General features: G+C 49.5%; 1 protein-coding gene across 1 annotated transcript in view; it reads right to left on the bottom strand.

Moving 5' to 3' along the window:
- Positions 1-4,155: 4,155 nt before the first annotated feature.
- Positions 4,156-24,445, bottom strand: part of VPS53 (VPS53 subunit of GARP complex) — a 41,965-nt gene continuing 21,675 nt past the window's right edge. Inside the window, exons 12-22 of the mRNA XM_080982891.1 lie at positions 24,037-24,138; positions 22,877-22,971; positions 22,177-22,419; positions 21,412-21,559; positions 20,578-20,660; positions 17,854-17,932; positions 15,611-15,759; positions 11,606-11,675; positions 10,723-10,860; positions 6,878-6,982; positions 4,156-5,733 (exon numbers count right to left, since the gene is read on the bottom strand). Coding sequence (XP_080839017.1) covers positions 5,563-5,733; positions 6,878-6,982; positions 10,723-10,860; positions 11,606-11,675; positions 15,611-15,759; positions 17,854-17,932; positions 20,578-20,660; positions 21,412-21,559; positions 22,177-22,419; positions 22,877-22,971; positions 24,037-24,138 — 1,383 coding nt within the window. The 3' untranslated portion in view covers positions 4,156-5,562. The remainder of the gene's footprint in view (positions 5,734-6,877; positions 6,983-10,722; positions 10,861-11,605; positions 11,676-15,610; positions 15,760-17,853; positions 17,933-20,577; positions 20,661-21,411; positions 21,560-22,176; positions 22,420-22,876; positions 22,972-24,036; positions 24,139-24,445) is intronic.

Here is a 24,445-nt window from a genome sequence, read left to right as displayed (position 1 = left end):
CAGAACGTCAGGATCTGCCAACCACCTCTGAGGGAGCTTTCGTCTCACACACACATGCCATATTCCACCAAAGGAAGGAATCTCCCCCACCCTAAACAAATTGTTAGTTACAGCTTCCATTAAAAGATTATGCAGTGACACCAACAATCAATATGACTTTGAATCCTTCTTTCGCCCTCTGTCGCCAATGGTCTCTAGTCAATAAAGGTGTGCCCTTCTGCGCAGTGTGATGGCTGTATTAATAGCTGAGCCATTCCTGGGGTGATAAAAAGCAGAGGCGTGTCCCCGCCAAGCACGAAACAGAGTGTGCTTTTTTCAGGCACGCATCCATTTTCTCCTGCACCCTTTAGCCCTGCTCACTGAAAGCCACATTTGGTCTCTCATGGGCTATTTGCGGCTTGGAAGGAGAGCTGGAAGGAGGCTCCAAGAGCTTGGCTGCACCGATGTTGCATTTATTTCTACCCCACCCTTCCCTCCGAGGAGCTCAAGGTGGCGTGTGCATGGTTCCTGGCCCTTTCTCGTTCTCCTCACAACAGCCCTGCGAGGTGGGTTAGGCCAAGAGGGAGCGACTGGCTGCCAATCACCGAAGGGGAGTGTGCTGTTGCTCTCAGATGTGGCTTGCTGGTTTCCCATAATGGGCATCTGGTTGGCACCACAAGAACCAGACGCTGGACCAGATGGGCCCCTGGCCTGATCTGGCAGGGCCCTTACGTTGACCCTCCTCCAAAACTCCAGGGAAGTTGCCATCTGCACATGCCCAGGGGAACACACCTCGGCTTAACAGCAGCTCCCGTTTTCAAATCAGACAGCAGCCGAGATGGAAGAGAAAAGCAACAGAGCAATATTTCTCAAGGAAGTACAGGACGATGTATAGATCACGACTAACGTCGCGTTCACAGACCCTCTAAGTGTCCCTATTTTCCGGGGACAGTCCTGGATTTACAGAAGCCATCCCGGGTTCTGATCAGATCCCGGAATGTCCCACTTTTCCTTAAAAGGTAAAGGGGACCCCTGACCATTAGGTCCAGTTGTGGCCAACTCTGGGGTTGCGGCGCTCATCTCGCTTTATTGGCCAAGGGAGCCGGTGTACAGCTTCCGGGTCATGTGGCCAGCATGACTAAACCGCTTCTGGCAAACCAGAGCAGCGCACGGAAACGCCGTTTACCTTCCTGCCAGAGTGGTACCTATTTATCTACTTGCACTTTGAGGTGCTTTCGAAATAATAGGTGGGCAGGAGCTGGGACCGAGCAACGGGAGCTCACCCCGTCACGGGGATTCGAACCGCCGACCTTCTGATCAGCAAGTCTGTGGTTTCACCCACAGCGTCCCTATTTCCATCAGAGAACTGTTGGAGGGGATGCATTCGACGGCAGTGGAGGGAGCCAGAGGAAAGAGCCCAGTGTTTGCAGCTGCATGTGGGTCAGTGAGGCACAGCCCCATTTGTCATCATGAGCCGGCCTCCGATTATGGGATGGCATGCGTGCCTCAAACCCAGAGGCCTGCAGTGACACTCGTTTGCCTCCCAGATGAGCTGTGGACTGCCCCCCCCCCAACAATATATAGAAGTGTGTGCAGAACAACCTTTGGAAGCCTCCTAGATCTCTGCGTCATCGCCGGGGAAGGACTCCTGGGGGTGGCGGGGGAGCTCAAAGCAGGCCTGGGGGCCAAAGCAAACACACGGCCAACGTCTGGGCCCGAGTGCAAGCCCAAGCCCCTTTCAGACAAATTCCTTCATGGCCCTCCTGGAACGAGGCGCAGGAGGGAGCCAGCCGCCACCGGCGTCTGTGGCTTCGAGCTATGCACGTCCCGGGGCCAAGGGCTTCCTGAAGGAAGGCCGCAGCCTCAGCCTGGTGGGGTGAGGGACACAGGCTGCTGGTCTCTACCGAAACCGGATCCTGGGGAAATTGGTGCCAATTGGAGCAGGGTTTCAAGAAGCAGATGAGGCGGAGAGGGATTTCCTCCGTGAGATTCTCAAAGTGCAGCAGACCTGCTCTGGAGAGGCTTCTCTGTGCCTCACCTAAACGGGAAGCTCTTTAACTCTCTCCATCCCAGCTGTGCTGGCACTGCTGGGGTTCACTTGGAGGCATCAATCTCAGCAAAAGTATTCAGAGGCACTCTCTGGTCACGGATGAAGCCCTAAGCACTTCGGAGGCCCAGCACTCGACGCAGAAGTTGCATGACAGCTGCCGCCGTTTCTACAACGGTGATGTTTTTAAAACGGGTGCCTTACTAACCGGGATTAACTGGGTCAATTATCTATTGAAACCCTTCCTTTTCTTTTCTTTTAAAGAGTTGCTTTTCATTGACGCCTCTCACAAATGCCAGAAGCCCACACCAAGTTTCTTAGGTCCAGGGGTGTTTCATATTTGAGACCTTTAAGCAGGTGCGCACCAGTGTAGAAGCAGATGAGACATTTCCCTTGTGTGACGTGTTTGCAAGCCTCTGGGAAAGGGCTGTCTTGTTTCAATTGTACGTTAGCCACGCTGGGAACCTTTCTGGCTGAACAGTGGGGTACAAATGTGCTAAATAATAATAAAAACACACACAAGAATGCCAACAATGAATAATAATTTAGATGGCCGGACCGATATCCTCTGACAGCTCTCTTCTGTGAACTGGTCCAGTACCACTCTAAATATGTCTGACACTGCAATCCCAACCCCTCCCAAAAACCAGACTTTACTAGGGAGAAATCTGCATCAAACACAGTGAGATCTACTGCCAAGCAAACATGCAGAGGTCCCTTTGTAGGGCATCCTTTACTGACTCCTTCGTCTCAGAGGTTAAAAGCAGAGAGGGATCAGGAAAGCACACCGCGTTCCCTGGGCACAGAAGAGTGTCCTTGTTACGAGGGGCCCTCCTGGTTAAACTCGAGAAAGGCAAAGCCATTGGGATGGAAGAGAAGGGGTTATGAAACTCCCCCCCGCCCAATTTGCTCCTTCTGGAGGCTTTGGAGCAGAGAATTCTCACTGACTCTGAATACCAACTCTGTCCGCGAAAAGGTCACTCCTGCAAAAGTTTAGAGGGCGAAAGAGGGAACTCCCGCTTGTTAGAAACAAGGGACAAAGCCTGGCAAACGCCACACGCAGAGACCCCCACTGAGAGACGTGCAACTTTTGTGGAGTAGTTACAAGCATATTTTTTAAAAAGTTATAAATATAAAACATAGTGAAATAAAGCTGTATTTTTTTAATCATGTGTGCACAAGATCCAGCTTCCACCATTCCATGCTGGCAAGATTGGGAATTCCCAAATGGTAGATCGTAGGGTGCTGCATTATATACAGCCCATCCCCTAAAAAATAAACTAAGAGTCTAGTCCTCATGGTTCGAAATAAAGAGCGGATTTAAACAAGAAACTGCCTTATACAGAGTCAGACCTATCGGTCCCTCTAGCTCAGTACTACCTGCACTGACTGGCAGGGGCTCTCCAGGCTTTCAGGCACAAGAGATAAATGTAAAGGCTCCTACGAATGTCAAAGAATTCTTTCACAGAGGAAATGTCTGCTGCCTCTCTGCATGAATCCAGTGCCTCAGCCTTGTTTCTTTCTTAGTGGGCTCCTTTTAGTGGCAAGTAATTCTACCACAACTATGGATTGCATGTGACTACATCATTCAGTTCTTTCCAACAGAGAGATGCAGAAAAGCTGCCTGTCCTCTGAGGAGGCTGCCCACCGCATCTCTGTATGACGCACTATTCTGCCCTTAGAGCTCAGTCCAATCAGCATCCGTTCAAGGCAAGGCAGTTCCACCAAGATGTGGGAGACCAACTGCCCCTCCAAGGAGGATATCCATTGTGTCTCTGCCTGAATGACTGTTCTGGAGCTTGCCCATGAGTCCCTGCACGAGTCCTGGCCAAAGAAGCAATTCATGCTCAAATCAAAGGAACTGGCTCCTCTAAAATTAAACCGTTGGGGTGCAGGGAGTAAGAGTAAAGTGTGTTTAATGAGTTCTGGGCTTGCTCACACACACTCCCTTTGGCAAAAACAGTTCCGACTTTGTTTAATAGATATCACTGAAAACATGTACAAACACAGACAACGACATGAAAAGAGGCTGCCCATTTACTTCACTTAAACTTCACTCTGCAAGAAACAGCAAAAGGGAAAAAAATCTGACAGGAAGGCAGAACTTAACAAAAAGAAAAAGAAAAACCTCACAGAACGAATCCTCTTTATTAACAGAAAATGTACAACTTAAAGGAGAGCTATACAGAACAGAAAATATACAACTGAAAGGGAATCTAACCATCCAAAATCACCTGATAAATAAGGAAAGAGGGTACTTTCAAATCAAGATGATAAAAAATAAAAGTTTTTTTAAATCTTCACGCCAAAGTGGCGAAAACTGGCAACAGCAAAAAGTATACCTCCATTTTAATGGTCAACCTTTTGTCTACATATCTGCAAAGGCAGGGTTGGGTGGACAAACCCAGCTATGAATATTTTTTCAGCTTCCTGATCTTTATCACCTTTGGAATTTATGGCCCGGGTTTTGTTTGCCCTTAACGCAAGGACATCCATATAGCCTGGGAGGGAGAAGCCACGCCCGCCTTGATTAGGCTTCCTTTCGCAAGCGGATCCGTAGCGAGAGTCAACACCACGCACGCCTCGAAGAAGCCAAATGGGACAAAGGGCCAACCGAGTCAAGCAGCAGGGCGGCAGCCAACTCCAGTCAAGGAGGGTCGGCAGCTAGCGGCCCCTAGGCCTTAGCTCAGCCCCGCCTCCGGAAAACAATGCAAAATATTGTTTCGAAACCAAGCTGCCAGGGTGTTTTTAGGAGCCACAACTAAAGGGACCCTGCAGGAAAGTCACTTGGGGGTGGGGTGGGAGTGAATAGGGACCTGTCATATCCTGCAGGTTCCAGGACCATCAACATTCCCTGCACCTGGCTTCCGTGTTTTCTTACATTAAAAGCACATTCATTTGCAGGACCATAACAGCCACTCCCACGCAGAGGACAAAGCAGCACTCAGCCTCACTGAGGACCGCTGTGCTGCGGGGACTGTATGGAAGTGAACACAGGGAAGGCAATGGCAGGAAGATGAAGCAGCTCAGGTGGAGAAGCTCAGGGGATTCCTATGGAGGGGAAAACGCAGAACTGATCCCATTAGGAGACTCCCATGTTGAGGACTTGCTGGCCTGCACCATTTCAGACTGCAGGGTGGAACTGCACGTCTGAATATCCTCCGCCCTATACAAACAACCCATACTCATAGCGAAGCAAGCATGTGACGACGAAAAAGTGAAATATGTGGGGCGATTCCTTTATATTTTTGAAGGTGGCTCAGGAGACGTTCCTCGCTGGAGTCTGAAGTGGTACAGGATAGCCGAAAAGCCCCCTTGTGTGACTCTTCCGGCTGGTACAGTCTTAGCGCCAAGGATCTTCCAAAAGCGAGCGACGAGGAATTTGAATCTGGAGTACCAGGAGCGGGCGAAGGGGAGGCTCATTCTCAGCAGCACGAGTAAGAAGCCATGTCAAGGGGGGTTCCAGAACTGGCACGGCTCATCTTGGAGAAAGAGAGAGCAGGGCGTGGAGGGGAAGAAGAAGAAGCAGCAGCCCCCTAGAGCCTCTTCTTGATGAGTTTCTCCAGCTTGCGGATGCGCGAGGATTCCTGCTCGGGCGTAGGGGCTGCCAGGGAGATGGAGGCGGCGTTGTCGCCTCCGGAGGGAGGAGCTGGGAGCCTCTGGCGGAACAAGTCCAGCATGCTGCTCTGCTCACTCCTCTTCAGACCCTGCGGGGCAAGGAAAATGACACGTGTAGGCGAATCGTGGCAATCACACAGGGTCCCCAGACGTCTATTGATCCCTGTGCCACCACTGTGCTCGCTTCCCCGCTGCCACCAACCCGTTACTCTCTGGTAAAACACCTAGTCCAGTCAGTTGTTAAAAGTGAACCAAATAAAACAAGTTTATTTTACAAACATTAACAAGTTTATGGTTTCTCAGATAATATTCCTGCCAGTATTTTAACTTTAGCGGGTGGCGCTGTGGGTCAAACCACAGAGCCTAGGGCTTGCTGATCAGAAGGTCGGCGGTTCGAATCCCCGCGACGGGGTGAGCTCCCGTTGCTCGGTCCCTGCTCCTGCCAACCTAGCAGTTCGAAAGCACGTCAAAGTGCAAGTAGATAAATAGGTACCACTCTGGCAGGAAGGTAAACAGCGTTTCCGTGCGCTGCTCTGGTTCGCCAGAAGCGGCTTGGTCATGCTGGCCACACGAGCCGGAAGCTGTACACCAGCTCCCTCGGCCAATAAAGCGAGATGAGCGCCGCAACCCCAGAGTCAACCATGACTGGACCTAACCGTCAGGGGTCCCTTTACCTTTACCTTCCTAATACCTTCTGACTGATGATCTCAGCTGTTTGACTGACTCCTCTTAACTAATTCTCTCCCTCTCTTACACCAGACTAGCCCAACCCACAGACTTCTCTTCTCTGTCTCTCCTAACTCCAGACTGTCTTCTCAACAACTCTAACTCACTAAAAACCTCTGTGCTTAAATCTTATACACCGTTAACTCTGCCCCCTGGGTTCCCATTGGTTAGTCATTTTACAATCAGTTAACCCTTTCCCTATGAACCCAGTATGATGTCACAAACATAGGAGGGCAAACGCCACACGAATCAATGCAGAAATAAATCGGCCCAAGAGAGCGTCAACGTGCCCACTTCCCACCAGAGTGCCCATTGGGACGGTCTCCTGTGTGACCTGAACTTCCTGCGTTGTAGCGGGATGGACTAAATGACCCTCTGGTGTCTCTTCCAACTCTAGGCTTCTATAAATGAATGGGAGCCGCAGGGAAGTTGCAGTGCTGGCCTCAAAACCCTGGAATTGGGGGCGGAGGCCACCAGCGCTGGCGGAGCCCACAGGGCTCCCCTCACCTTCATGTCCAGAATCTTCTGGAAGGTGTCCGTGCTGCAGTCGGCAAGGAGTTTGATGTAGTTGTCCACAAACACCACGGGCGGCTCGTGGGGGGCCATCACGACCTGCAGGGAGAGGCGGGGAGAAAAACCGTCAGAAGGGAGGGTCATCCAGGCAGAGGGCGGCTGAGGAAAGGCCCTTTGGCCTGATCGGGACAGCCACCTTCAACTTTAAGGAGATGGGCTGCGATATCCCCCTTAAAACCTTGAGGAACCCCATAGAGGTGACACACAAGCCACCAGTGGGGGTTTATTTCATTGTTCTTTATCACGTTCGCATCTCTTCCTCAAAGCGTCAGGCTCAGCTCTCTCCCTCTCCTCTGTTTTGTCCTCAAAACCACCCTGCGGAGCGGGGTTGGCTGAGAGAAGTCCCCACTGAGAGAGCTTCACGGCTGAGGGGGTGATTCGAACTCGGGTCTCGCGGGTTCTAGCACAGCGCTCTAGCCACCATGCTAACACCAGCCCTCCCGCCGGTTCATTTGCAGCGGTTCTCAACCTGTGGGCCCCCAGATGCCTTGCTAGCTAGGGGTGATGGGAGTTGTAGTTCAACATCTGGGGACCCACAGGTTGAGAATGGGTGATTTAGAGGCTGCTCTAAAGAGGATCCCACAAGGAAGTTATCGTGACCATAGCAACTACGGACTACAAAAACCACAGCGAGTCAAGGGACGTCAACGCGTTAAAGGAAGGTGAAGGAAGTAAGGCATCAAAATGTTGCCGTGCGAAGCATTTTCCAGAGACTGGCATTCAGAGAGAGGCAGCACACAGTCCTGCTGACTAGGAGCCACCAAGAACCTATCCTAGGAACTTAAGAAGAGCTGTGCTGGATCAGGCCGGTGGCCCATCTAATCCAGCATCCTGGGCTCACGGCGGCCAACCAGGTGCCAGTGTGAAGCCCATAAGCAGGACCCAAGCTCAAAAGCCCTCCCCCCTTCTGTGGATTGGTCCAGTCCTTTTTCAAAGCCGCCCACAGGGCGGGTGCCACCACCAAGAAGGCCCTCTTCCTGGTTCCCTGTCCCTTCGTTTCTTGGAGCAAGGGAACCGCCAGAAGGCCCTCGGAGGTGGACCTCAGTGTCCTGGCTGGACAATGGGGGTCAGGCATATAGGGCCAAAGCCGTTTAATTTGTTCCCGCCATCATTCCTCCATACTGAATGGGGATTAAATGAGGAGCAGCGTGGGATATAAATGCAATAAACGATCTAAAAAGCCTGTGCCGCTCAGAGCAAATGGATGCTTCTAGTGGCAAGGCCACCCCCATCCTGACAGAATCGCAGCCCCACAAGCACACAAGCAACCGCTGGCAACCCTCTGCGATGATCTCATCGGGAACGCCGGAGGAACGCCACCCCGAGGAGAACCCAAAACCTCCCCTCCATAGCCCTGGGACAGCATTCGGGGAACGAGAGAGAGAGAAAGAGAGAAAGAGAGAGAGAGAGAGAGAGAGAGAGAGAGAGAGAGAGATCTATAATAGTCTTGTGGGAAGTTCTTGTGGTTATCTACGAAAGCCAAGCAACCAGCCACTGCGTCTGTGCAGAAAACTTGACGGCTCGAGGGAGCGGGGAAGAGAATCCACAGAAGAAACCAAAGTAAGGCTGGTGGGGTTTGGTTTTGCCTTATATGTATATATCACGGCTACTACGAGGTGTGGGAAGGCAAGGCCCACAGAAGCAAAGGAGAGATGATTCACCAAACCACCAGCATTCGGGGCCAGGCGTGTGGGGGGAGGCCTCTGTTTGTGAGGTGTCAATGAGACACATTCCCCCCCACAAAAAAATGACACACGCACCAAGAATCTGAGTCCGGCAGGCTAGGATATTTACTTATTAAAAGCCACTGACATTCCAGCGTTCTGTCTCAGAACAGGCCGTGCCATTTCTCCACCTAGGCCAGCAGTGCCTGCTCTGACTGGCAGTCGCTCTCTGGGCAAAGTCCTGCCTACACCCACTGCCTCTTTCCACTGGGGATGCCGTGAATCAAAGTTGGGACCTTCTTCATGGAAGGCAGGTGTTCTACCTCTGAGTTACCATCATTGGTTGCAACGTTTGGGCTTGTTAATAATAATAATAATAATTTATTATTTATACCCCGCCCGCCTGGCTGAGTTTCCCCAGCCACTCTGGGCGGCTCCCAATTAAGTGTTAAAAGCAGTACAGTGTTAAATATTAAAAACTTCCCTGAACAGGGCTGCCTTCAGATGTCTTTTAGAGAAGAGAGCTACTTATTTCCTTCACATCTGAAGGGTGTTCCACAGGGTGGGCGCCACCACCGAGAAGGCCCTCTGTCTGGTTCCCTGTAGCCTCACTTCTCGCAATGAGGGAACCGTCAGAAGGCCCTTGGCACTGGATCTCAGTGTCTGGGCTGAACGATGGGGGTGGAGACGCTCCTTCAGGTATACAGGACCGAGGCTGTTTAGGGCTTTAAAGGTCAGCACTAACACTTTGAATTGTGCTCGGAAACGTACTGGGAGCCAATGCAGATCTTTCAGAACTGGTGTTATGTGGTCTCGGCGGCTGCTCCCAGTCACCAGTCTAGCTGCCGCATTCTGGATTAGTTGTAGTTTCCGGGTCACCTTCAAAGGTAGCCCCACGTAGAGTGCACTGCAGTAGTCCAAGCGGGAGATAACTAGAGCATGCACCATTCTGGCGAGACAGTCCACGGGCAGGTAGGGTCTTAGCCTGCATACTAGGTGGAGCTGGTAGACAGCTGCCCTGGACACAGAATTGTTGTCCATTTAAGCTCAAGACTGCATACTCATCTGGCAGTAGCTCTTCAGGGAGAGAAAGGTCACTGGCTACCCAGTCCCTTTTTAAACCTGGTGATGCTCTCAGGGATTGAGAAGGCAAAGTCGACCACTGAGGAGCCTGTCACGAACTGGTTGGACGCAGAGAAATGGTGAGAGGGACCAGTTGGGGAACCTCTCCAAGGGACGATGGCCCAGAAACCGGGGATTGGTGGTGGGGCGGCAATGAGGGGAAGAGGGAGCAGACTGGGAAGAGGGAACAGGGCTTAGTGAGCTGGGAGAGTCGGTGCAGAGAGAAGTGCAGAAGCCGAGTTGGAAGCAAGAGAGAGGGAGGATGGAGGCCAAAAAAGCAGAGCTGAGTCAGGCTGGTGAAGAGTCACAGGTGTCACCCCCTCCCGCCCTGTCTCCCAGAACCAGAAGAGGCATGAAAAGGGCAAAGGAGAGGTTGGCTGCACAAAGGCACAGTCTCCGATTGCTTGGAAAACGCCCTGGAGAGGAAGGAACTTCGATAGCTGTGAGGAGACGAGGACTTTCAGCAACTGATTTTCCTGGAGGGACACCACTGGGAATGAGATGCTCTGCTCATTAGGTCTGGCACTCAACCAAGTCTGTGGCGATTGCGTTTTTGATAATAAAGAGCTAACTCCATCTTTTGATAAGAAAGAGCTAACGGTGGGATTACGGACCGGCAAGGCTCCCGTGACAATGCCGCCCCTTCCGATAGGCAACTAAACAGGCTGACAGTTGATAGAAGAAGAAGAAGAAGAAGAAGAAGAAGAAGAAGAAGAAGAAGAAGAAGAGGAAGAAGAGGAGGAGGAGTTTGGATTTGATATCCCACCTTATCACTACCCGAAGGAGTCTCAAAGCAGCTAACATTCTCCTTTCCCTTCCTCCCCCACAACAAACACTCTGTGAGGTGAGTGGGGCTGAGAGACTTCAGAGAAGTGTGACTGGCCCAAGGTCACCCAGCAGCTGCATGTGGAGGAGCAGGGAAGCGAACCCGGTTCCCCAGATTACAAGTCCACCACTCTTAACCACTAAAGAAAGAAAGAGCCCCGAAGTTACCTTGAGAATCATTTCGGCACGGGTCATGCCTTTCACCACAATCTTGGTGTAGCTGGCAGGTGCCTTCCTCACCACCTGGGACCCAATAGACGGCAGGTCCAGAAGAACCATCTTCAGAGAATGAGTATCCAAAAGCAGCTGCATCAGATTTAAAGGTGGGGGTTAAGCTTCAGTCGGTCAAAGGAGCCCCCCGACTCATGTTGCCCAGTGGGAAAGCTCCACGCACGAGATGTGGCTATTCCAGAGGGCGGGGAATGAAATCCTAGTGCTTTCCGACACCCCAAATCGGTCTTCCCTCTGGATATTTCGGACCACACCAAGTCCCATCATCCCCAACCAGAACGGCCAGTGCTCAGAGATGATGGAAGTTGCAGGTCGGCAACGTTTGGAAGAGATCACGTTGGCTACCCTGCACAAAAACATTCTTCTTCTGGCATATGCTAAGAAATAGAAACACAGGGAACCGCGGCTTGCTTAAGCCCAGGCAAACCCAGGCAATAAAGCTCACTCAAGTTTAAACAAACCACAGTTCCCCGAGTTCAGAAATCACTAGGAACTGTGGTTTATTTAAGAGCGGAAATGGAAGCTTCCAGTTTCCTCTCGGCCTCTTGCCCAGGATTTTCAATGGCAGCTCAGCGGGGCTTCCTTGCTGGTTTGCCTCTGCTCGGGCTTCTTTTTGCTGGATGAAGGGAAATGCCATTCAGAAATACATTCTGCAGCCAACATGGGATTTACTTCCAAACTGTGGTACGTTAGCCACCCCAATGCAATATTTATATTTTAAAAATACTTCAAAATTCAAAACGCAATGTTCTCCCTTCTCCACACTGCTCCGCCTGCAGGCCCCTGCCTCACCTGATCCCTTTCAGTCCTCGACTCTCACCTGTTCTGCCCCCACCATGCTGATCGGCTTGCACTTGAAGAGGTGGTTGATAAATTTGGGGATGAAGGAGCTGCGGGGAAAGAATCGAAGAAATCACACACTCCACATTTTATCCCCCCCCCCCCACTTAAATAAAATAAAAAACACAAGAGTAATTTCCCCTCGCCTCCTTTTTAACAATTTAACAAACAAAGAAAAGGAAGGGGGAAGAAACAGTCTTTTTTTAAACAACAAAAATGTAAATGAAACAAACAAAAAATATCAAGGGGGATGGAGCGACTCCCCTCTGAGGAAAGGTTGCGGCATTTGGGAGAAATAATAATATAATAATAATTTATTATTTATACCCCACCCATCTGGCCGGGTTTCCCCAGCCGTTCTGGGCGGCTCCCAACAGAATATTAAAAACACGACAAAACATCCAACATTAAAAACTTCCCTAAACAGGGCTGCCTTCAGATGTCTTCTAAAAGCCAGGTAGTTGTTGAATTCTTTGACATCTGAAGGGAGGGCGTTCCACAGGGCGGGCGCCACTGCCGAGAATGGCAGACAAGAGGCAACATGATAGAATCTTATAAAATTATGCACAGAGAAAAGTTTTTCTCCTTCTCACTTAACTTGCGGACATGCAGTGAAGCTGAACATTGGGAGATTTGGGGGAGATAAAATAAAGTCCTCCTTCACACAGCACAGATCTAAACTATGGAACTCCCATGAGGGCATCTTGGGCACCACTGTGGGAACAGGACACTAAGCTAGATAGTCCCCCTTTGACCCAGGCTCTTCTGTTTCTTCCACATGCACATCTTCAGATAAGGCTGGGAAATACTCGCTGCCTGAAACCCTGGAGAACTGCTGCTGCCAACCAGTGTGGGCAGAGCTGAGCTCAATGGATGCCAATGGTCTGACCTGTTTCAAGGCAGCTACCTATGTTCCAGAGGCACCTTGAGATTCCAACCAGGTATTGCCCACACATTTTTAAGCGTACTCCTGTGGCCATGAGGACTACCAGCTTTTAAAATGGAATAAAAGTGACTGGAGGGGGGACGTTCAGTTCCCAAGAAGCTGATCTCTAGGCCTTTCAGCCCACAGCTGCTGGGGCAAAGGAGACACCCTCGCAGGCTTCCACAAACGCAGCGATATTTAAAGTAACGTTCCCTTCCCCTCTCCATCCAAACTCGTTCCAGATGCAAGAGTCGGGCAAAGTTTCCCTCCATGATGTGGGCTAATCAGTGAAGTCTTTTTTTATATATAAAAAATTTGAAATGATAAAGAGCCAGGCAAGCAGAGCCAAGCTATTAAAAGCCTGCCCGGCAAAAATGGCAGAAGTCTGTGTATTTAATCTATAAATGGATTTATCGCCCCGCTAAGCGATACTATAAAAACCTCAGGCACAGTTTCTGTTGGAGCCTGAAGCGCCGTAAATTTTCCGCAGAGGCAGCACTTTAGAAAGCCCGCCAACATCTGATGATTTATCAGGAGAAGGCCCCTGAAGGTGAAACTAAACGCTCCCAGAGAGGGGGAAAGGGACACAGAGAGCCCCAAAATGCTTGTGCAAAGCAGTCCGAGAGATCCGCCTGCATATTTCTCAACAAAAACAACATGAAAAGAGGGGTTTAAAGGGGGGAAAGCTTCAGAGAAACACACAGAGCCAGACAGCAACTGAATGGAACATCTCTGCTCCAAAGAAGTCTACCTTAGCTGTATCAGAGTCTGAGGAGGAACGGTAATGTCTGCCTTCTCACAAGGCAAGGAAAAATTGCGGGGCCTCTGACTTTTATGTCCCGAATCAATCCATGGATTGGAGGACCCCATGTTCTACTTCTCTCCATTTGGAGAACTGGTTCCTCTCTGCTTCCTGAAACTTAACCAACTGATGCCACCAAGCCCATCTGGGCTGTGAGTCCTGGAAGACCTGCTCCCTGTCTTGCAGGCATTTTCCACCTGGACTGGGAAGGCGGGGTCCGGACTGACTCCAACTGCAAGAAGACTCTTGGACTGGGGTACTGTTTGGCCGTTTTTTTGTTGCTGTTACCGATTTTAATTTTGTTGTACCTTTATTTTAGATGGCGTTACGACTCACATGGAAATGGTTTTAATTTGGATGTGTACTTTTTGATGTTATGTTTGTTTGTTCATGCCTATTTTTATGTTTATAATTACTGTATTTTTTCCTGTTGTAAGCCGCCTTGAGCTTGGTTTTAACTGTGGAAAGGCGTCATACAAATAAAATTATGTATGTATGCGTACGTAACCATTGTTCTTCCACTTCTCCTCTGGGACGGCTTGTTCAGCCATCCTCTGCCTAAGACTACAACCATCCCTTTGGTGTAGGCTGGTCCCCATGTCAAACCGCATTGAGGTTTCAAGGCTATCACGGTACAACCCTCTCCTTTTCAGCTCAGAAGTAAAGTTCTGTTCCGTGGGGGTTTTTGCTAAGCAGGAGGATTTCAGCCTAAGAGGTTTTAGCACAGGTATGTTCTACCACATGTGGTGGGCATGCAAGATAACAAAAGCATTCTGGGAAATGATATACAATGAGTTGAAAAAAATGTTTAAAATAACATTTGTGGGGGGAAACAGAGGCTTTTTTGCTAGGAATCTTAGGTGCAGAGATACCAAAGGAGCAGAAACAATTATTTATGTACGCGGCGACAGCAGCATGGATACTACTGGCCCAGAGATGGAAAGAAGATAAAGTCCCCACCAGAGACGAATGACTGGTGAAAATGATGGACTATGCCAAAATGGCGAAAGTGACCGGGAAAATCAGAAACCAGGAAGAGAGGAACTTAAAGGGGGAAATTTGCAATGTATTTAAGAGAACACTGTAAACAACTAAAAACTTTGGCAGGATTTGAGTAACATAATGGACTAAAAACTAAGGTAAAAATGGATTATTTAAGAAAAATAGAGGAAATAAGTGAAGCAGTGGGAAAAGACTGGAAATGGTAACCATGGAGGGGAGTCAAAGGATTCAGGGAATCTTAAATAATGATGATGTTCAGCGTTTGAATTTAAATTTGAAATGTAAAACTTAATAAAAAAGATTAAAAGAAGACGAAGAAGTTTCAGCACATGGTTGGGGAATCTTGTCGACGGTGGGTGGGGCAAGGAGCAACAGTGGGCGGGGCAATGGATGCAAATTCCAGTTCTGAGCAGCGGCCACACTCGCATACAACCCTCTCTGCCCACCACCCGGTCAAGCGAGAGGCATTGCCAGACTTCACGGATGGCGAAAACCAGCTGGGGTGTGGAGCAGCGCCGGTGAGGCAGCGTGGACTGGCAAGAGAGTCCTGGCGGGCTGAACAGAGAAGCCTGGAGGGCCTGAGGTCCCAGAAGGCCATGCATACCTAAATGGCCAGGAGCATCTCCACCTCCATCGTTCAGCCCGGACACTGAGATCCAGCGCCGAGGGCCTTCTGGCGGTTCCCTCCCTGTGAGAAGTGAAGTTACAGGGAACCAGACAGAGGGCCTTCTCGGTGGTGGCGCCCTCCCTGTGGAACACCCTCCCTTCAGATGTGAAGGAAATAAGCAGCTATCCTATCTTTAAAAGACATCTGAAGGCAGCCCTGTTCAGGGAAGTTTTTTTTTTTTAACATAATTTTAATTGATTTTTTCTGTATTTCATTTTAATTCCATACACATATTCACAACTTATATTATTTGCTCAAAACGAGCTTTGACTTCTTTTCGTCTTTCTCTCTGACATCCCCATGACATTTAACATATGTATTGCATTCTCATGATCACTTCTCTATCATCTACAAACCTTGAGAAATCACATTCTTTTTTATAAATCAGCATCATAATTCCTCATTACATAATTCCCTGTTCAGGGAAGTTTTTAATATTTAATGCTGTACTGTGTTTAACACTTGATTGGGAGCCGCCCAGAGTGGCTGGGGAAACTCAGCCAGATGGGCAGGGGAATAAATAAATTATTATTATTATTATTATTATTATTATTATTATTATGCAAGCAGAGCAGCAGGAGGAACTCACTTGGCGAACTTGATGCAGAACTGCGTGAAGTACTTGCGGGTGGAGGCCAGGTTGTCTCGGATGATGGGGACATTCTGCTTGATGTGCAAGATCACCGACGTGACATAGGGACTCTGGTCGCCCACATGCTCCACATTCTGCCACTGCATCTGCAAGGAGACGGAAGGTTTTTAAGTAGCAGCGGAACGAGACCCAGCTTCCGAGGCCTGAATGCAACACAAACCAGAGACCGACAGTGATGCTGCCCAAGATTTTCGTGCCCGTGTGATTACTGTATTTTCTGGCATATAAGGCTACTTTTTAACCCAGGAAAATCTTCTCAAAAGTCGGGGGTCGTCTTATACGCCGGCTACAGCAGCAGCTCCTGTAGCAACTCCCCACCAAAGGATAAAACGACAGCAAATTAAATCAGAGGACGCCGAGCTCTCTAGATGAAGCAGAAATACGCTTGAAAATTGGCCCCAGAAGCCCCCGGCCACTGGGAAGTGAAGCGGATTTCCGAGCCGGACTGGAGGCTGGTTTTTAAATTTTTTATTTGGTGTGCGTTGGAAGTCTTATACGGCGAGTATATCCCAGACTCTATATTTTAACTGGAAAAGTTGGGGGTTGTCTTATACGCCCAGTCGTCTTATACGCCGGAAAATACGGTATTTTAATCCCGTCTTTCCTCCAAGGCGTTTAGAAATCTCCTATGTCATTCTCTCCCTCCAACCCCGTTTGTATCACAACGCTCCTGTTAGGTAGTTCAAGGCTGCCGGGTGCAATGGTGGTGGGAGATCAGAGTGGGTCAGAAGATCAAATTTGGGGGCGGCGGGGATTTATTTGAACCCTGGGCTTAAAGTCTCAACTTTTTAGCTTTCCTTTTGTGCTACCAGCAGCAGCTGACCCCCTAACACAGCTTGGTTTTTGTATACAGCTGGGGGTGGGAAACCTTTTTGAGTCTGAGGGCCCCATTCCCTTCTGGACAACTTCCTGGGGGCCGTGTGCCGCAGTGGGTGGGGCCAGAGGTAAAAGTGGGCGGAGCAACCAATGCCAATTTTTGCTTCTATGCAGTAGGCCAGCTTCTATGCACACTTGCTCATCCATGCGACGGTCACCTCCAGGCTTGACTACTGTAATTCGCTCTACACGGGGCTGCCCTTGAAGCTATCCCAGAAACTCCAGCAGGTACAGAATGCTGCAGCGAGGCTCCTCACGGGGTCTCTGCCATGGGAGCATATTCACCCAGTGCTTTTCCAGCTGCACTGGCTCCCGGTGGAGTACAGGGTCAGATTTAAGGTGCTGCTTTTGACCTTTAAAGCCCTTCACGGCCTAGGACCCTTGTACCTACGGGACCGCCTCTCCCGATATGCCCCACTGAGGAACTTAAGGTCCACAAATGACAACACTTTGGAGGTCCCAGGCCCTAAGGAAGTTACGATTAGCCTCAACCAGAGCCAGGGCCTTTTCATCTCTGGCTCCGGCCTGGTGGAACGCTCTGCCTCATGAGACCAGGGCCCTGCGGGATCTGATTTCTTTCCGCAGGGCCTGTAAGACAGAGTTGTTCCGCCTGGCCTTTGGCCTGGAGCCAATTTGATTCCCTCCCCCTCTTTCTTTTTTCTTTTTCCTTTCTCCTCCTGCGATGAGGCTGCATTTTAATATTTTAATGTTGTATTTTAATTTTGTTTTTAAGTTGTATTCATTCAACTTATTTTTATTATTGCTTGTTAGCCACCCTGAGCCCGGCCTTGGCTGGGGAGGGCAGGGTATAAATAAAAATTATTATTATTATTATTATCCCTCTTCCGCCTCCATCCAGAGAAGCAAAGAGGCATCATGACCAAGGGCACATTTGCTGCCAGACCAAAACACTCAAGGAAGGTGCAATGCAGGGCTGGGAGGGGCGTGGCCTTCAGAGAGGGGGTGTGGCCTGGGGAGAGTCCCATGGACCACATCTGAACCCCCTGGCCTGAGGTTCCCCATCACTGTTGTATTCTCACGTTTTGTATACATCTTCAAAATTTGTTTTACAATAATAATAATAATAATTTTTTATTTATACCCTGCCCTTTCCGGTTCAGAAAACCGGGCTCAGGGCGGCTGACAACAAATTTAAAACACTTAATTGATGCTACAAAAAACAGCATAAAATACGGTATAAAATGTGAACAGCACTCTGATAGTTTGGTAAGCTTCTCGGGGTTGGAATAGATGTCCTCCAGAATCCCTTGCAACTTTAGCTTTTAAAAGTTTGAGACTCCTACCTTGCTCATGGCCGTGAGAGCTGGGTCACAGGCTGCGTCCAAGTCCTGCACCAGAAGCTGGATGCTGTTAGAAATCACTCTGTAAAGGGAACAAGGCGGTTTCATTTTACCTTTATTGCTGTGGGAGCCAACACAAAGAAGGCCCCGCTAGCTGTGATGCCCTAGAAGGTTGTTGTTACTCACTCATCTGACAACTTTCTGAATTTCCTTTTTTAAACTATACAGAGACACTTGGAAAATAATAAAAGCGAGATGAAACGACTGAGGCAAAGGCCAGCTGGGTGAGCTCAGGGTCAAGGGGGAAGTCCCTGAATTTCTCTGCTTGCACACTCTGTTCTAGAGACGCAACCTGAGGCTGGAAAAGGGAGGGATTCAGGATTGCCTCCCGGCAAAATCTTCTTTAAAATTCCCTGCCTGCAGAAAACTAGCAAGTTCAGGGGAAAGCACCCTGACAACCTACTTTTCTACATTTAGGCCCCACTTGCCCTGTACTTTTAAAGCAGTTTTATACTTTTATACCTTTAAAGCCCTAAACGGCCTTGGCCCAGTATATCTGAAGGAGTGTCTCCACCCCCATCATTCTGCCCGGATGCTGAGGTCCAGCACCCAGGGCCTTCTGGCAGTTCCCTCGCTGCGAGAAGCCAAGTTACAGGGAACCAGGCAGAGGGCCTTCTTGGTAGTGGCGCCCTCCCTGTGGAATTCCCTCCCACCAGATGTCAAAGAGAACAACAACTACCAGACTTTTAGAAGACATCTGAAGGCAGCCCTGGTTAGGGAAGCTTTTAATGTTTGATTTATTACAATATTTTAATATTTTTTGGGAAGCCACCCACAGTGGCTGGGGAAGCCCAGCCAGATGGGCAGGAAATAAATAAATAAATAAATAAATAAACCACTTTAAACAGTCATGGCTTCTTCCTCCAAAGAATTCTGGGAGCTGTAGTTTGTGGTGGGTAGTAAGAGCTGTTGGGACACCCCCATTCCCCTCCCAGAGCCACAATCCCCAGAGTTCCCTGGGCAGACGGACTGATGGTTAAACAGCTCTGGGAATTGCAGCTCTTTTATGAATTGCAAGTGCTTTTGTGCAAATGTGTTTTGAGCAGAATGCATTTTTCACTTCCTCATTACTTCTACATGACTTCCAGATGTTCTAAATGTTTTAAACGCATTTGAGTTTTATACTGTTTTAAATATGTTTTTCATTTTAAATGGCATTATTTTAACTTTTTGGCCCTGGGCTCCCTTCGGTAGGAAAGGAGGACCAGAAATTTCTTTCAGAGGGCTCGAGGTGGGATACACAGATCTCCTCCCTGTTTTATCCCTCACGACAACCCTGCCAGGTAGTTTGGGCTGAGAGGCAGTGACTGGCCCAGTGTTCATTGGCAAACTTCATGCCCAGGTGGGGATCCAAGTCCCCATCTCCCTCGTCCCAGTCTGGCACTCTATTTACCACACCAGCCTTTCCCACCTCCAGATGTCATTGGACTACAACTCCCATTATCCTTAGCCAGGAAGGCAAGTGACGATGGGACTTGTAGTCCAACAAAATCTAGGTTGGGGAAAGCTGCAATGCGCCAAACAATTTGCAATCACGCCAGTGAGAAGGCCTTTCTATGTAATGAGAGGCTAAGAAGTTCAACAACGAAACACAGGGGGGGAAACAAATGTTAACACAATTTGAATAGTGCTGAACAGCTCTATTAGAGAAACAAGCTGGGCGCTCCACTTAGCTGCCAAATTTGGGAGACACAAATTATGCCTTCCCAGGCGTAATCTACTCTTAGTAAATTAAAGTTGTCAATCTTCCCTCAGGAACGGCCAAAATAACTTCCTGACAGAGCCGTCAACGCTGAAGCCGCCCGTCACGACACAAGAACTCGCCCCACCACCTCCTCGTAACATTTCCACTCGTGCTGGGAAATTAAAAAAAAAGGCGCGACAAAACTCGCGGCCTGTCAGGGCTCACACACGCAGCTGTTAACGGCGCATAAAAACAGTCACCCGTTAATAGAAATATCAGCTCTCGTCTACTTCAATTTTCTTTGAGCGTGAGGGAAACGTCACCTCAGCTGACAGGCCTGACAGGAAAAAAAGGCCTGGAAAAAACAGGCATTGTGGGGAGCTGTGGCTGCCAATATGGCTGCCAAGGTGGCCGCAGTGGCGGGGAGGGAGAGGGGCTTGCAGGCCCCACAGTGGTCCTTGGAGGAGCTGAGCAGATGCTTAAAAAAACGGGAACCTGCAAAAATGGGAAAGCCAACTTAAAGAATGTTTAATCTTGAAAGGCAGGCAAAGGCAAACTCGGCCCTCCAGATGTTTTGGGACTACAACTCCCATCATCCCTAGGTAACAGGACCAGTGGTCAGGGATGATGGGAGTTGTAGTCCCAAAACATCTGGAGGGCCAAGTTTGCCTCTGCCTGTTTAAAGGCCTTGTTGCAAGGGTGGTTTGCAGCCGGGGGGGGGGGGGCCGTGTTCCCATCTGAGCAACCTTCTGAGGGCTGCATGTCAGAGCTAACAGCAAAAGTAGGCAGGGCAGTGGGTGCAAATCTTAACTTTTGGATGGTAGACTAGTTTCTGTACATGTACACCTCTCTCTCCTCCATCCAGACAAGCAAATGTCTTTGGCAATCTGAGTTTTTGGGCTATGACTCTCCAGCAGTCCCAGCCAGCCCAGGACCCCAGATCCTCACATTCGGGGGGGGGGGTGCGCCAGCGGCATACATACATGCTAAAGGTATCCATCTCCCCCATCAGGTTGATCCGCTCCACCAGACTGGCGTCGACTTTCTCTTTGAGCTTCTCTTCAAGCTGTTGAAGAAGTTTGGGGTGTGAGACAGAGAGAGAGGGGCTTTCTCCGTGAAAGTCTGGCTGATCCCGAAACGTCAAGTCTTTTGTCTAACCACCCGCTTAACCATGCCTACTGCTCTCTGCCTTAAGTATAAAATTAAAAACAGCCCGTGTGAGGCACCCAGGGACCGATATGTACACCCCACACCCCTAATAACTGAGGACCCCTGTTCCCACATTTCTAGAATTCTGCCAGAAACGGCAGGATGTTTTCAGATGTGCTATGCCAGGGTCAGCAAACTTTTTCAGCAGGGGGCCGGTCCACTGTCCTTCTGACCTTGCGGGGGGCCAGACTATATTTTGAAGGGGGGAAAATGAACGAATTCCTATGCCCCACAAATAACCCAGAGATGCGTTTTAAATAAAAGCACACATGCTACTCATGTAAAAACATGCTGATTCCCGGACCATCCACGGGCCAGATTTAGAAGGCGATTGGGCCGGATCCGACCCCCCGGGCCTTAGTTTGCCTCCCCATGTGCTATGCTTCCTCGAGAGAGCAAGTGGGAGGAGACAACCTGCGCGTTGCATCCACAGTCATTGTTGAAATCCATCTCCCAACAATCCCCCCAGCCTCTGTACCCTAAGCTCATAAGGACTAGAAACTTGGGTTTCGTTTTAAGGTAGGCAACCATGTTGTTTTTGGCTGAAGATCGCATCCCTGCAGGATTCCCCGGCGCTCCCTGGCCCCCCAGCCGCCCGCAGGCTTTACCTGTTGGGTGGTCGCCAAGCAGTACTCGGCCGTGCTGAGGATGCTGCAGATCAAACAGAGCTCTTCCAAGGTGAACTTGGCCACCTCTGAACCCTCTTTCTCCTTCAGCAGGCTGCTGATAGTCAGCCCCCCACTGCTGCTGGTCGTCCTGCAAGGGGGAAAAGAACACGGCAATTAAACACAGAGGGGGGCTTGACAGCCCAAAAAGCAGCCAGGCGTGCACCAGCCGTGAATGCCTGTTTTGTTTTAAATTATTTTAAATACATCGGCTGTTTCTGGTGGGTTTTTAACTTCTTCTTCTTTTGCTTTTCTTGTGCAGGTTGTGTAGTAAAATTAAAATGCCGTATTTTTCTGTGTATAAGACACCCCCCTCTTGCTTCAACGACAATCAAGACCAGCCTTTCTCAACCTGTGGGTGCCCAGATGTTGTTGGACTGCAACTCCCATCACCCCTACAGGGAACCAGGCAGAGGGCCTTCTCGGTGGTGGCGCCTGCCCTGTGGAACGCCCTCCCATCAGATGTCAAAGCGATAAACATCTACCTGACATTCAGAAGACATCTGAAGGCAGCCCTGTTCAGGGAAGTTTTTAATATGTGACATTTTAGTGTATCTTTCATCTTTGTTGGAAGCCGCCCAGAGTGGCTGGGGAAACCCAGCCAGATGGGCGGGGTACAAATAATAAATTATTATTATTATTATTATATTACTAGCTAGCAAGGCCAGAGCTAGCAAGGCCAGAGATCTGACGGTGCTAAAATCTCACTTGGGCAGATTTCCCGAGAGGATCTTCCAGGCGTATTCCCGGAGGTATTTCTGGAAGATGGTGGTGAGGGCAATCATGGGCTCCCCGGTGCTCAGCTGGGAACACTGCACCATGCATTTCTTGTAGTACACAAAGAGGTCAGCGCAGCTGGGCAGGACCGCCCCGCCCTCGTCCACGTTCGGCTTGGGGGGCCCTTGGGCTTTGAAATCCCCCACAAAGCGGTCAATCAGCTCGCTGAGGTTTCTGGAGGCAGAAGAGAAGCAAAGACAAACATGCAGGCTGTCAGGCAAAAGGATTGAGACCGGTTTTGGGTTGCCTCATTCATTCTTGTTCTGCCCACTGAGGCACAGATCTACCAGAGGGCATCGAAGCCAAGCTGCGCTATGTACGTGCTCCCGAGCCTACCACCCCAGCCATGAGGGCTAGAAACTTGACTTTTAAAGCAAAAACTGAGATTCTCAGGGCTGTGCAAATCTGTGGCCCTTCTGTCGTCCTGAAGGTCTGGACAAAGGGGTCTGTTCCCACACGAGAAATTGCAGAAATTAAAAAGGGAGTTGCTCACGGCCCCGTACCAATGCTAACGTAAAAAGGATGTTCCCAATGGATCAGGCCCAAAAGTTTGGGTGAGGGTGGGAAAAGAGCACCAATACATTCTTATTTCTCGTCTTTTTCCTTCCTTCCAAAAACTTCCTTTACTCACTTGTCCTGGGATTCAATGTAGACGTAGAGATGAGGCTCAAAGCACTTGGAGACGATGCCATGAAAAGGATTGTCTGGAACTTTCGGCTTTTTGGGCTGGAAAACAAAGTTGGGAGGAACTTTTTTAAAGAGATAAATGTTGATTGTTGTTATTTTTTAATTACTCAATTCAGACTCTTCAACCCTCAGGAAAACGTCTCCTTTTCCATTTGCAATGCTCCCCTCCACCGGGTCAGTATTCCCAAAAACATAAAACAGCAAACGGAAGAGGAAAATCCCCTACATGATAGTTGGAGGGGTTGCAATAAACTTGGCATAGAGAAAATGGATGGGAAATATTTTTCTCTGAACCTTTGTGAACTCTTAAACCATGAAGACTTGAAGCTTACTGTGTTTTTAGGAGAAGGGCTGCAAGCTCAGAGGTAAGAGCAGGGGTAGGCAAACTAAGGCCCGGGGGCCGGATCCGGCCCAATCGCCTTCTAAATCTGGCCCGTGGACGGTCCAGGAATCAGCATGTTTTTACATAAGTAGAATGTGTCCTTTTATTTAAAATGCATCTCTGGGTTATTTGTGGGGCATAGGAATTCGTTCACCCCCCCCCCCATAAAGTCTGAGGGACAGTGGACCAGCCCCCTGCTGAAAAAGTTTGCTGACCCCTGGGCAAGAGTTTCTGCTCTACATGAAGAAGGTCTCAGGTTCCACCCCCAAAGGCATCTCCAGATGGGGCTGGATAGCTACTGCCAGCCAGAGTAGGCAACACTGAGCTAGATGCATTGCAGGGGGCTGGACTAGATGGCCCTTGGGTTCCTCTCTGACGTTCTATGGCCCAAAGCTCTGACACAACACAAAGCACCTTCCTATGTTTCTGACTGTAGTCCAGTGCAAAATCTTACACAGGGGAGCTTGGGGACCTGCAGGTCAGAAAGGAGTTGGCGGGACCAATCCTTCCTCCATCTGAGCCCGGCTTCGGCTGGGGAGGGCGGGATATAAATAAAATTTATTATTATTATTATTTATTATTATTATTATCTGAGAACCTCCATTTTTATTTTTATTTTTTTTAAAGGAGGGAATTAAGTGCCCAGCCGTTCTGGGCAGGAAGAAGGGCTTGAAAACACATGGGCGGCACCCACGAAAGCCTCGAGAGGCTAAGAGACTTACCCTGTCAATGTCGGCCTTTTCTAACGTGGCTTCGTCCGACTCCAGGACGGCTTCGTCTTCCAGGAAGGGGTTGGTGTTGGGAGGCGGAGGCTCAGCCTTCTTCTGCGATGAGGTAGGGAAGGGCGACACGACAAAGCAGAAGGAAATTAGGCAGGGAGAAAGCAGACAGGGGAAAGCTGTTCCTGCTTTGCTTGTAACATTCGGACCCTTTCAAACAGCCTCGGTCCTGTATACTTGAAGGAGCGTCTCCACTCCCATCATTCATCCTGGACACTGAGGTCCAGCGCCGAGGGCCTTCTGGCAGTTCCCTCAATGTGAGAAGCCAAGTTACAGGGAACCAGGCAGAGGGCCTTCTCGGTGGTGGCCCCCTCCCTGTGGAACGCCCTGCCATCAGATGTCAAGGAAATAA

This window comes from Podarcis pityusensis, assembly GCF_964106645.2.
Source record: "Podarcis pityusensis genome assembly, chromosome: 15".
Classification (NCBI taxonomy): Eukaryota; Metazoa; Chordata; class Lepidosauria; order Squamata; family Lacertidae; genus Podarcis; species Podarcis pityusensis.
This window is presented reverse-complemented; position numbering and strand designations above follow the sequence as displayed.